The sequence below is a fragment of the Bombus pyrosoma genome, linkage group LG8 (assembly GCF_014825855.1).
Source record: "Bombus pyrosoma isolate SC7728 linkage group LG8, ASM1482585v1, whole genome shotgun sequence".
In the NCBI taxonomy this organism is placed as follows: Eukaryota; Metazoa; Arthropoda; class Insecta; order Hymenoptera; family Apidae; genus Bombus; species Bombus pyrosoma.
The window spans coordinates 1,820,322-1,834,616 of NC_057777.1; the positions used below are offsets into that span (position 1 = coordinate 1,820,322).

A 14,295-nucleotide genomic window follows, 5' to 3' on the forward strand; every position below is an offset into this window, starting at 1 on the left:
TTTCTAGGTGCAGGATTGTTAGAGAATGTGTGTTTTTAGTGGCGAGTTTACGAGGAACCGTCGAACATGGTTCGATAAACGGAGATCTTTAATTTTCGCGCTACGAATTCTGCTTATAGCGCGTTCAAATGTTAAAGAATCGATTTATTTAATTAATAATGTAAAAGTTTGCTGAATATCGTTGCATATACGTCGATCATGATAATCGTGTCCGTTGAAAGGAGGATTTATAAGTTCGTTTAACGATAAATGCCGATACGACTTCAGATAGTGTTCTTGTTTGATCGTGCTAGTACAACTGAAATTATCACATCTCCATCGTAAACTTGAATAACTGTAATGCTAACAGCCCCGTTCTCAGATACGATGCATACGGTAGAGCGAGCCGGCTCGCTGTTCCTTCGATCGTCCTTAATCAGTGGCGTCACGCAATTCAAACGTGGCATCGTTATTATATTTATGCCATAAATACCACCCACATGCTCGTTGTCAGTTGGTTTATTTAACCGGTTAGTGTTTTCCAGTTTAACCGTGGGAAGAAAGGGGATCGTCCTTCTCTTCCGCGAACAGGAATTCAATTGAACAGGAACGCCCCATCGATCTTCCTCCTGTTAACAGCTTGTGTTCCGCGTTTAAAGTCATCCGATATATCTTTGAGATTTTCAAGCGTGTTTTACTCTGCGTAAGAAAATCGAAGAAAACAGAATTAGCATAGTTGTCCAACTGTCAACCACATAGCACGACTGCTTTTTTTAAACGTAGTTTCAAACGTACATCCTTCCTAACGCTGAACGAAAATTATTTTGCTTACTCTGAATTTGCTTCGGAAAAGTATGGAAAAGTTCTACGATATCGATCGCATCGCCGCTAATATTCTACTCGAGTCAACACGCTATAAATGCGAAAGCTTTCCTCTCCGCTCGATATATATTGTCCTTAATAATTCTCTTTGGCGCAATAATATTTTCCCAATCGCGTGATTCCGAACGAACGTCGTCCCAGTGATCTATCGCTTCGCGAGATCCCGAGAAGCGGGAGAATCGAGGCTCGAAGGGAATTGCTAGATCGCCAGATGAGAACAAGTTCTACGGAAAACTGAGAGGTTATTTGAATTGTCTTCGCGGGTTGGCTAGGCGCAACAAGTTGACAGACGCCGTTGTAGATGCGGCGATAAAAACTTCACGGTTTAATGCCGAGCTACGCGACTGGTCGTTGATGTAAATGCGGAATTGGACGTTTCGTTTCACCGTTTCGCGTAATTCGTGAACGTCGGGGGAATTGTTTGATGGGAAGATTGACGACACAGGCATGGTTTTCGGCTTTTAGCACTTTAGTCGAACGTTTCGGGCCAATTACGTTCTTGCTTTTCGGCACGATTATGGTCGGGGTCAATTGGAATGCCTTTCTTCGCAGAAGGATACGGCGGGCAAAGAATTCCTTCGTACTTAAAAATAAAACCAGAAGAAAGACGAGCGCTTACGGCGGTGTTCTTTCTTCGTATGATCCGTGTGTTTGCTTTAAGTTTGATTTTCATTATAAATGATTCCCATTGCTTTCGAAGATCTTACCTAGAAAAGCATTTCGTCGCGGCGTAGCGAACATTCGGTGATTTATAGACAGCAACGTACCTCGGACTGCTTCAAACCCCGTCATCAAACATCTATAGTACCACCAAGTTCACGCGTTTCTCGAGTCACGTTCCAGCAGAAATTGACTCCTACTTTCTGAATTTCCTGCTTTTTCCACGATTTATGTGCTAAAATTCCGGAACGTTCGAGGCAGACGAATCTACGACAACGATCAACCATCATTTGTTCGAAGTTGTCTTTCAGCGTTCAACGGCTATGACCAGCTAAAATTCGCGATCTTTTTCGCGCTAACCCCAGAACCTAAATCCGCCAATCCACCTTTCTATTCTCAGCGGATCAATGACCGATATAACGACGAATAACCACGCTCTTTTATCGATATTGCAGACTCGCGAAACGGGTCCTCGGATTTGGTAGATATGCCAGCCGGGACCGTTCCGAATTTGGGAGCGGTGGCAGGAGTCGGAGGCGAGGATATGGCATCCTTGTGGGCTTCCTACGCCATGGGACTAAAGAAGACACCGCCGCCAGCATCCGCTGCCACGCCCTCGCGATCCGATCGCGATCGCGAGTCCAGTCCACCTGGAGAGGGGACGGGCAGCGCTCACGACGAAACGAGCAGCAGCGGTAATAAGGAGGACGAGGACGACGACGACGAGGATGCCGACGAGAGGTTGGATCCCAGACACCACGACCCAGAGCGCCAGAAGGCTTTCAACGTAAGTTCGCGATTTACGTAATTCCCTTCTGCCGGTCGTTTTTCCTTTTCCTTTTTATTTCGTTTCGGGGCGAAGACGAAACGCGAGGCTACCCTGCCGCGCCGCGGCGACGTGATTAATGACGCGAAACGGAGTTGGGAGTAGGTTTCGTATCTGCTTTTTTTTCCGAATCGAGGGTTGGCGAGAATGATGAATTTCAGCCGAAGCTTCGAGTTGAAGGGCGACCGACTCTCTTTTGGCTACGTTTAGAGACGAAGAGCGTCGCTGCGATTGGGATTTTGCGGATAAGAACGTAGTAACTGCGCCGAGATAAGTCACCTACCGTTGGAATTAACGTTTCCGCGGTTAATTTTTGCGTATCTTTTTCGACACAGCAAAGGCGTTCCGTTCCAAAGAATATCTCTAGCTTTTCTAAACATATAGTTGGAACGTTACATTCGCAAGAATATTCTTACGATTATGCAAAACACCATTACCGTAACACGCTGAAACCACCATTTTCCCAAGTCGCTAGCACGATCGTGTACGATCGAAAGAGAAACTCTGTTCTTCGGTGCACGGTGCATCACCGGCGAACGATCGTTTTCGCGTAATTATCCGCGCTAAACGTCCGTAGGAACACCTGAAACCGTAACCCCGGAGCAGCGTCTGCCGTTACTACCGTATGCTGGAGCAGCAGGCCGCATTAAACCGGAAACGGCGAGTTTATTGCGGCTGGTATTAGCCGGGGTGCTCCGTAACCGCGTAAAAAGATACGAAATTGTTGTTCGCGCGTTCGCAACGGAAGGGCCGAGGTGGCGGGCGGGGTCGTGTGTTCGAAATGAAAGCTAAACCAGACCGGTATTGGAGTTTTTCGCCCCGAAAAAGCCGCGATTATCGTAAAGTTTTACGAAGGCAACGTCGCGGCGGCACGCGGCCTCCATTCTGCCCTCGCGGAACCTGAAATCCAAGCGGGGCCCGCAGATGGCCGTGAGTCGGTCGGCCAGCCAGCGTCTCCTTAATTAATTACAATTAGTTTAATAGAGGGCCGCGGTACACGCTCCCACCATCGCAGAAATCCTTAATTCCTACGCCGGCTAAGTTGTACGGGCTCGTTTAATTCATTCCACGGCGGTCTGTCCGCGTCGCGTCTTTACAGATGTTCGTCAGGCTGTTCGTCGACGAGAACCTGGACCGTATCGTGCCGATCTCCAAGCAACCGAAGGAGAAGATACAAGCCATCATCGATAGTTGCACCAGGCAGTTCCCAGAGTTCGCAGAGAGGGCCAGGAAGAGGATCAGAACGTACCTGAAAAGCTGTCGGAGAAACAAACGTGGCAGGGAAGGTGCACCCTGGGACGCGGTGAGTCGAAGTTTATTTTGTCGTGTGAGCTCAGTGTGAAACAATTTCGAGCAATATGGGTGGGTGGTAGGTATCTGAAGATGTAGTGTCAGTAATCGGAAAGAAGGCGAATATTGCTTACTTTGGTAAGTTGCTGTGTTTCGCTATCGTAAAAACGTATTGGCGTCGGCGTGTCCTCGACTGTGTCGAACGTACGAAAATTCCACGGGAAAGATTCTCGAGGAACGTTCTCGGCGCGGACCACGGAAGATGGGCCGCGAAGGCTCGCGAATTCCGGAGGTCTGAGTCAAGTTCGAGCTTTTCGGTATGCGACGATCACGTGACCGTGGGATTTCTTTTTAGGCGAGGCCCACTCCGGCACACTTGACCTCCGTACAGGCCGAGCAGATTTTGGCAACGGCCTGCGAAAATGAGAGCGACAACGCGAAACGCATGAGACTCGGTCTGGAGCCCGTCTCACAGCCCATGCCAACTCTTCCGGCCGCAACGGTGAGTAAAATTAGAATGAAAAGAGCACGATCGCGCTCGTCCACGCGGTTTCAAGCTCTCTGCTTCGTGCTCTGTCTGTCGCGGTTTACGGTTCTTTCTCTTGACCGCCAGCTTTTTTATTTCAACCGAAAGTGCCTCTTGGAGAATGAAGACTTTTCAAGGTTTCTGTTTTCCGTTTCAAATTATTAATTCAGCGACGAGGAAGGAAATAACGACGCAACGACCACGGCGATAATATTACAAGATCGATTCTCTAAATATTCTGTATCACGTTTTAATAATGTTAACGTCGGCGTAATTTACGGTTATTGCATGTCAAAATCGAAAACTGGAAGAAACGATAACGTGTTTGCACTTTTGTTTTCTAATTCGATGCGCAAAGCAACGTAACTCGATACCATTTCACGACGACACAGTATCGTTTCAGCATACGAAATGGGAAATTATGTACGTACGTATCATCGTCAGCCTCCTCTATTGATGCTGATAAAACAAAAATCATCGTGCGTTAGAAACGCTTGCCAAATCATCACGTGATTATTATATGATCCTAACGACACTTTGCACGTGAATAGTGTTGCAACAGCATCGGCACTCTATACTTTTTCTTCTAATTGATGCGTACGTTCCACTAAATTATCGAAGAAACATCAATCTATTCTATGAAATATATCGATCGTATGACATCACCTGACGTAACTTTCTAGCTGCGTATCGAGCTTTTCATTCTAGGAAAAGTAATAAATAATTTGTATCGTTCAATACGTTTGTCGATAACCTCAAATGCTATTTTGTCGTAATTTTGACGTACGAGCGATCGAAAGTGCGATGCAAACAAAACCCGACGATTCAAATACGATACGAACTGAAATGCCACGCTTTCTTTTTTATTACCAATAGTTAATTAGTCGCAAATCGATGGACGATTTGTCAAATGCGACGTCCTACCGTTTTTAAAAACGAAAATGTGCGATCGAATACGGAGATATTTTACTGAAAGTGACCAAGTATAGGAGTCGAGATCTACGGTTCGCGACAGAGGATTCCGATCGTGTTGGTGACGCAACCGTGTACGATAAAGTTTTCCATGAAAGTAGCTCCGTCCATAAAATTATCGCGCGTCGAGATCCGAGAGAACGTCGCGCGGCTCCTGCGCAACGCTTCGGAGCGTGATACGTGAAACGAAGCTAGGATTGATATAGGTACACAGAGAGGCCGATGATAACCCCATGGGTCGCGCACCTCTCCCACTCTGATGCAACGCACACACGCTGACCACGTTCCACGCGTGGTCGTGTAACGACGGAAAAATCGAAATATTCTCTCTCTCTCTCTGTCTCTCGCTCTCTCTTTCTCTCTGCCAGGCCAGGAGTCGTCAACAAGCTACGGATAGCTCGATCGAAATTTTCACCGAGATTCCAGCCGTGAATAGCTTTGCCATGGTATGTTCGAAGAGCGGACGAAATACCATGTTCGAAATCGAAATTAGTCTTCGCGTAGCGGAGTTTGTTTTTACGGCAACAAAGCTCTGGCTACGATCGATAAGCCAGTGAAACAGACTTCTCGCGATACTTGGGCAAAATTAATTTTTTAATAGAGAACGCGACAGTTCGAAACCTTCGCTTCTACGACCATATAGCGTTCCTCGATTAAAAAAAAAAAAAAAACGAAAAATTATATCGTAGAGATCGTCGCGTTATCCAACACCGCGTATCGATGCTCTTTTCACAACGGAGAAATCGCACGAGAAAAATGGTTAACCTGAGGTTTGATTTTTCGTCGAAGCATCACCACCACTACTTCTGGCTATATTGTCTCAGATAAAAATCGAACGATACACATGTGTCAAAGGTGGTGATAACAAGCCCGAATCACCATCAGTCTCAGCTTTTTTTGCGTTAGTCATCATGGCGCGTCCGTGACATCGTTTAAAAAGGGCCACGGCTGACTTGCTCCGCCTTCCGATCAAGAAAATCGCACATTCTCGTTCGTCCAACCGCCGTATTCCAGCATTTCAACGAATTACCTCGTCCCTTGGTCGTATAACTGTATGACTGATGCGTTCTCTGCGGAGGCCGTCATCCGTTGGATCATGGCGGCGCAAAGCCAGCGACATCTATGCGGCGCTTGCTCGGTAGTCATGATGATGCCACGAATCCAACACGAATTTCACAAGTTGCAAGAGTCCGCACAGCGAGAGTCATTTTGCAACCGGTATCCTTGGCTACCCTGGCACCGTTCTGTTCGTTCACCCTGCAACAAACGTAGAATCGCGCGACGTGTTCGCCGTGTCGCGCGTCTAACGCGTGGGTGTCAGCAGCGTGTCACTGGCGCGCCTAATCCTTCCTTCTGCCCTCGTGAATATTACATACCTACTCTGGAGGATCCCTCCTCGGATCAGAGGCAAGAAGCTAGAACCATCGGAGTTTCTCGTCTCGAGGCTTATCTACTTTGAAAATCCCTAGCGAGGAGGAGCAAGATAGCGTCGTGGCAGCTTGGCGAGGAGCAGAGAGGGAGCTCGGAGAGACCGATAACCTCTGCGGCGACCTAAACCTAACCCATTAAGGAGAAGACCGGGGTTCGTGTACGGACGCGGCTATCTGCCGTGGCCACCTATATAATTGACGTCAACGCACACTGCTCGCCTTTCATAAAAACACCTCCCTACATCCGTTCTCCTCTCTCTTGACGATTTCATTCCTCCGTGCACGCCTGTGTGATCACGTTCTTCTTCCTTACCCCTCCCGCGGTACGCGCCCCTCTGCTGTCTCTCTACGCCGCTCTTTCTTTCCTTATTTCTTTCCTTCTTTCTTTCCTTTCCTTTCCTCGGTTCTGTTTCTTCCCTTTCTTTCGCCACTAGCACGCCTCTCTTTCCACGAATTAATTTCCTTGGCCACGAGAGAGAGCTTACTCACGCCTCGACGTCCCTGTCCGCCACATCTGGCCGCCTCTCGATCTCGTTGCTCCCGTCCCTCCGCGCCTTTTTTGCCACCGTTTTTCGCCGATCCGTCCGAACCGTTCTCGCGCCAGGTGACCCGACCCCGGGCTGGCTGCCCGACCAGAAGGATGATCGTGTCGCGGGTTCATCCGGCGGATCGTTCGTTCGACCGAGGATCGGTGGTCCGTTGATTCGGCCATCGCTGGCAACACGTGGTGTTTTGGTGACACGGTGTATCGGTCGAGTTTCAAGGATAGTCCGGTTCAGGAGGCCATGGTGTGCTTGTCATGGTGAGGAGTTGCAAGTGACTTTGCGAACATCTTCTCGTCGAGAAACGACCAGTGTGCGTCCGTCACGATGCATCGAAACGAGCAAGTGCAGGAAACATCGGCGAGTTGACGGTGACGACAAAGAAACGAACCAGAGAGCGAGGGTCAAACATGAGGAAAAAGAACCTAAGAGTGATGCACAAGCAGGTGTACGATCGCGTGCAGGTCCAGCAGGTACGAAGGAAGTTTACGGCCACGTGCTTCCATGTTTTATTCTCGAAAGGAGACGTCGCGTCCGATCGATTTTCGCGTACTCTCCGCGTCAAACCGATTCTCAATCGCCACTGGCGAAAACTGGGTCAGAATGCTTAAAAATGTGGAGCGTCGGATAATGGTTTCTCATGCGTTGGGGGTGGAGGGGCGTCCAACAGAGAGGAGGGATCCAGCCAATAAGCAGAGGCAACAAAATGTAACGATTATGGTCCATTTATCGAGCGATCCAAAAGTCGTGCCCCGTCTCAGACACGAATAGACTCGATTGCGATCAATTTACGTGCGAGTCGAGCTTGTTCGCTGAATTACGGATTCTCTACGACCGGCAACCTTTTACATTCTCCTTGTAAAGTTTGCTTACAAATCGGCTGCTGCTTCACGATACTCGAAATTATATATATGACGATGTATCGTGCATCGTGCATCTTCAAAAGTAACTTGTCTAACTACGTCGGTTGTCGTTTAATCTCAGCTGAGAATCGGTGAACTGGCTTGTCTCGAGTTGCTAATTATAGACGGTCGTTTGGAATACCATTTGTTGATACAGATACTCGTTGATGCGGAGTTTTGTTAATTATACAGAATTACGTGAATTGGCTGTTTATCGATACGCGCGATAGTGTAGAGAAAACATCGTTCAGAAGAGCTTCGAAGAAATTTTAAGCACGACGAGAATCCAAACTATGGGACTGTCACTGTTATTATTATTATTATTATTATTATTATTATTATTATTATTATTATTATTATTATTATTAGCTCACTTATAACACGATGTAACGATTGTAGTTATCGATATGCAGAAATAAAAGATCAAAGGATTAAACGATGAGTTATAGGCACTCGTTTAATGAATTTTATAAACGTTTTATATTTTCATATCAATGAAAATGTTTGAAGATTGTTCCCAACAAGATAGTCATCCCTTCAGCCATCAGTTTTAAGATTCGAAACGTATGTTTCCGATCAAGTTCGTTCGTTACCGAATAACAGAGAATAAACGGAAGTTCATTTTTCTGTAATTTGTCCAAAAGTCTGAAATTCAACGATCTTTCGATTCTACTGCCACTCGAACGAGAGCTAAGATGCACCGCTTGTTACAGCAAACGGATGTTCGGTCAAGTTTGGACCATTTCTCCAGTACACCGGTGAAATCGCTTCCTGGTAAGAGGGAGGACACACCACCGGCATCGCTAACGTCCCTGGCGCCTCTAACCAGTTTGGCGAACTTGCCGAGCAGCACCCTCTCTTCTACACCCCTGTCTCTCGCACCCGCGTCGAAATTGCTCGCGCCAGGGGACAACAAGGGTCTCATGAGGTCAGTATAAATTATCTAGTTTCGTTGGAGCGATTATTTTTGATAATTCGTACAATCAATAAATACTACAGATTCACAGTTCCAGATTACTTGTATTTACGCTGTTATCAGTCTGTTTAATAACCGTCATTGAATTTATAATCGTTCGATTTCTAAAAAGCGTAATTTATTAAAGTGTTGACTAATAAGTAGAAGATACTAGTACCATTTTTAGAACATACTGATAGAGCGAACTCTACGAAGGCTGCGAAATCTTCGTTCACGTTACGAAGATATTTTCATCTCGAGAAAAAATTTAAACAATAACGGTTCTGAAGAAATCTGTAGATTACGAAGTTACTTTTCTCTCTTTAGCGTTTTTACCGAATCCTTATAAAATTGTACATTGAATTTTCGATACGTTTCGTAATAGCAAAGTTCCTTCCGAGAAACCGTGATACTTTCAAACGTCAAATATAACATGTCAGATCGAATATGCTTCGTTAATCAAACGTTAAATACGTTGAAAAATGAAATAAACGACGAACTTCAAATGACTAAATCATATTATTTGGTCCGGTAATTCAACTTCGCGTCAATTACATCGCTACAAAGATAGACGATGGCTTCAAGTTTGCGAGAATACGTCTAAAGTGAACTGTGATGCTGGATTTTATAAAAATGAGGATAGAGTCTAGACGAGGTGACCGGATTTAGATCAGTGAGAAATTCGATTTCAAGTAAAAGGATTTCAGTAGACACAGTTATCCTTTCCTCTCGGCTTAAAAATAGCTTGACTTAGTATAATTAGTTAAATAAAATTTCAGTCCTAGCTTTCGTATTAAATTAGAAGAAAGGCGAATAGATATTTCTCTCCTCTATAACGTGAGAACGGAAATTTTTGTAAACGTGACATTCGGTTCGTCGTAGTAACACGAATACGAATAGAAACCATAAAAGCGGCGTCGATGTAAAATGTCTTCCACAAGTGGATCGTTACACGCCTCGAGCTCGCGCGTCCACACGACGTTCGACCGCTATGAAAAAAAGCACGTTCTCCTGTCGTAATCGGTGGCTCGACCGCCCATTCTCAGTGCGCGATCGACGATCTCTCATTCACAGCGAGAGCCGAGTTAGCCGCGGCGAAGGAAGGAGCTCGCAGATAAAACGTCTCGTAGACGGTCAAAGATCATGGAACGAAACTAAAAGAGAGACCGGAGGCGGAATCGGGCGGAGCTAATCAATGCTACATGGCGTTATCGTTAACACGAATCTCGCTCGCGTTTTTCAGCCAGGCGACGATAGTCAGCTCGTCGACGGTTAACGGTGTTGCCAGCGGCGGTGCACCGACGGCGATGTACAGACCGAACTTCAGCCAAGCGTTCCAGCGAGCTGGACCGACCACAGTGCCGCCAACCTTGTCAGCAGGCCTCTACCCCACGCAGAGCTTCACGTCGGGTCTATTGAGCAACGGTACACAAAGTAATATTGCTTATCGGTGTTCTTATGAGTTTGCTTATGCTGCGCTAGTTCCATCTTATTTTCGTTCCGCTGTATATTCCGTCGTTCGCGTATACGAGATTCGAGTAATCGCGAAGCACTCGCTGATCAGATCTGAGAATCTCGTTCAGCATCTACCGACAGAGAATTCGGTCACGTGCTGCACGAGTTTCGTCCGCAGGAATCGCTCGTACAAAGCGGATCGAGGTTAATCTCGGAAAGATACGCGTTCTTTTGACAAGTTGTTTTAACGTGTTGCCTATTTCTCTCTGTTCGATGATCCGCAGAATGAATGGGATGTTTCTTTTTGCTTTCGTTTGTATATAATACGGTAGTAGATAATCCGGTCGGTGTAGATTCTCCAGTAGTAAATTCGAACGATGTGTACGCGTGGCTTTCCAAATAATTACACGTTGGGATTATAATAGAAAAAGAAACGTTTATTTATTCGTTGCTTAGAACGAAACTGTAATATAGTAGAAAAAGGTCTGTTCTCTTTTCTCTGCACCAAATCGTTCATATATCATTACGTTATAACGTTTTAATTCGTTCGCCGCGAGGTCTGTATATATATATATATATGTGTGTGTGTGTGTATGTACTTTATAACGTAGATTAACAGAACGTATTAAGAAAAGCTGATTCCATGGTATAAGTATATATCGAGAACGCTTTCAATTCCAAAGATACCGCGGCGAAAGGATTAATTCGAATACCAGTCGATGTGTCGTAAATTGGACGATGTTCGCTTGAAAATACGCTTAAAGCCCAGCCGCGATAGGAACGATGAAACTTCTTCCAACCGTAATTACTTTTCCAGGACCGACGGATCTGAGCATGAAGAACACGAAGCCGCTTCTCAGTCACAAGTTAAACGCGACGGAGATGACCGCCGTGAGGCAATTGATCACTGGATATCGAGAATCAGCTGCGTTCCTCCTGAGATCTGCCGACGAACTGGAGCAGCTGTTGCTTCAACAACCATAGAGTTACATTTACGTAGCCAGTGGCCAACAGCTCGGCTCGTAAGTCTTTCCTAACGAGGAACCAGACTGCCATGCAACGCGAATACACCGACTAAACGGCCGATCCTCGAATCCGGAGACTTGAATGCCCGCATACGAACGAAACCCGTTTACCTTGCTCTAAGTGGAAATTACCGACTGTTGGTAACAAGATTCCGTTATCCACCACTGGGAAACACGATTCCCGAGAACAGATCGCCCCGAGGAAGCAACGAACGATGCAACCCGGCGAAACTCGCACTGGAGGACGTCGGATGATAGAATTTCCTATCGTTCGAGCATGACGGCCGTTAGCTTCTTCCGCAGACTGTAACGCCTCGAAAGAATAACGAGGGACGTCCATCTGGATCGATATGACGAAGCGGAAACGAATTTTATTCGTGCAAAGGGACAGAGTTCCAAGCGCCAAGCGAGGGGATCGCCGGAAAACACGCGGTTCTTCTAGGGCTAGGTTTAAGGGAACTATTCAAACAGGGTGTACATAGAGAGGATTTACAGATATTTACTTAACTACCGATAAGCTTAAGCTTAAGAGAATATGAGAGGATGCGTGTTGCGTGCGTGCGTGCGTGCCAGAATGCATGGAAGAGGCTTTAACGAGGAGCGACCCGGCGGAAGAATCGATCGATCGTTACTCGAAAGCACTGGCGTATCTTTTTAGAGTAATTCCGCTAGCCGCGCGAATCAATCCCCGATCGCAACGACCGGGGTTCCTACGACTTCCCTACGTTCGAAGTTGCCGTTTTTGTTCCATCGATCAAAGCTCGCTGCTTCGAACGTCTATCGTGTAACTTATCGAACGTCGCCATTGTCGTTTACCCGAGAACGTCGTTAATGTACATACGAATCAACGTGAAAGAAACAGGATCACGTACCATAATTGCGGGAATGAAAGACGAGAAGTCGGTGGGGGAGACGCGAGTAGCCTGAAAACGAAGAAGAACGCTGCAGTCTTTACGTGTATATAGAGCCCAAGCGTAACTACATGTACGTCCGCGCGAGTAAACGTGTGTACTACATTAGGTCGCGGGACAAGATGCAGGCCATGCTTTGTTACGCGAGAAAACGGTCAGTGGATCGAGACGATTAATCGTACACAGGAATCGTGCACTGGCTGAAAGCATAGTACTTGAATCGTGCAGATTGGCTTGGGGATTTCTAAGAATTTTATTGGCAAAGTGACCGGTCTTGTATGAAACTTTGCTTTCAAGGAAAAGTTTTTCGAGGCTGTTTCGACTCCGCTTCGAACGCGGTGAACGTACTTCGCGATAGAACATTTCGATGTATTTTTATTTGTTGCACTGGAAATACGATTGTATATATGATTTTTAAATAGTCGAAACGTTCTACGACATTTGTAAACGGTTCGTGTCTAATCTATGAGAAAACGTGTCGAAATATTTGTATCTATCATGGAATTTTATTTGTACCTCTGAAACTTTTCCTTCAAAGATAGAGACATTGCAACAAAACAACAAGTACTTGTCGTTTAATGCGCTTTATCATAAAAAGATATTAAAAATTACGATCCTCGACCAACGCTGCATATATTTATCGGGACCATCTTGTCACGATCGGACAATACGTTGAAATCGTATTCGTGGTCTCCGGACGCATCACTGTGTTACCAAAGAACACTGTTTTTTATTATTATTATTATTATTATTATTATTATTATTATTATTATTATTATTATTAATATTTTTATTATTTTTATTATTATTATCATTACCATTATACGATGATACATGTAGGGCTATATAGACACGCGTTTATTCCTTCTTCTCTCTACTTTTTCTTTATTTTGTCTCCGTTTTACTTTCTTCTAAGGCAAAACCGTTGTTTTATCGTTGGGCCAACGAGTCGTTCTAACGTGTTTACGAGGAAATAAGAAGAAGAAAAAAGAAAAGAAAGATTCTGCGCCACATCCGATATCTTCCGCCACGTAAGCATTATTCTTATCGATTCTATCGATTTCGTTGCGTCTGCCTATCGCTATTCGCTCACTATTACGTTTCATTACGTTTTACGTTATCATCGTGATTACGATTTTCCATGGTTACCCTCGAACCGACGATTCGAAAGGGAAGCTTTCTAGAAGAAACTTTCTAGCTTATCGCTAACAGTCTTCGCGCGTTAATTCAATTCTGTCGTTGTTTCCTTTTCTTTTTTTCTTTTTTTTTTTTTTTTTTTTTTTTTTTTTTTTTTTTTTTTTTTTTTTTGTACATAGTTTATAAAAGTCGTATCGCGACGCGACGACGGAGAAATCGAGAGATGAAAGAAAATTTCGAAAATGTGAATTGCTTTTAACGGGATACGAAGAGAGAATATATTATTATTAATTAATTAATTATTATTATACATATAAATCCATATATATATAAATGTATATGTACCATTGTAAAATATATTTTACGGACGATTGATGGCCGTGACGCCGTGAACTCGAGCTTGAGAATGACACGGAGAAACATTCCATCGGCAGGGATGAACGAACAATTGGAAAGAAGGAAAGGGTTGACGAACGACTCTCCGACTGTTTTACGATCAACCGACCCCTGTACACGATGTCGTACTTCCTTTTCCCTTCTCCGTTTCGACAACGACCACCGTTATCATTGAATTCGATCGCGCATTCAATTGCTTTCGTCTCTCGACAAACGAACGTATAATCGTTTTCAACTTGTCCCATCGGTCGGCGATCGCTCCGTTTGGAATATCTGTAGAAACAAGCGGGTTGCTAATTGTTCAAGTAATTCGATCAACCGTACACTGGAACCGAATCGAACGTTGCTGAAAATGGGAAGGCTTTAGAGAACCAGCGAGAAGTCGAATGGTTCGGAAGATTTGACGG

The 14,295-nt window shown here is 45.2% G+C and overlaps 1 protein-coding gene across 6 annotated transcripts in view; it reads left to right on the top strand.

Annotated features, from left to right (window-relative positions):
• Positions 1-13,127, top strand: part of LOC122569917 (nucleolar protein 4-like) — a 93,033-nt gene extending 79,906 nt beyond the window's left edge. For all 6 annotated transcript variants that reach the window (XM_043731570.1, XM_043731575.1, XM_043731573.1 and 3 more), the window contains 6 exons: positions 1,977-2,308; positions 3,447-3,650; positions 3,993-4,139; positions 8,723-8,937; positions 10,208-10,398; positions 11,237-13,127. In XM_043731570.1, the coding sequence (XP_043587505.1) occupies positions 1,977-2,308; positions 3,447-3,650; positions 3,993-4,139; positions 8,723-8,937; positions 10,208-10,398; positions 11,237-11,403 (1,256 nt within the window). In that variant the 3' untranslated portion in view covers positions 11,404-13,127. The remainder of the gene's footprint in view (positions 1-1,976; positions 2,309-3,446; positions 3,651-3,992; positions 4,140-8,722; positions 8,938-10,207; positions 10,399-11,236) is intronic.
• Positions 13,128-14,295: the final 1,168 nt, after the last annotated feature.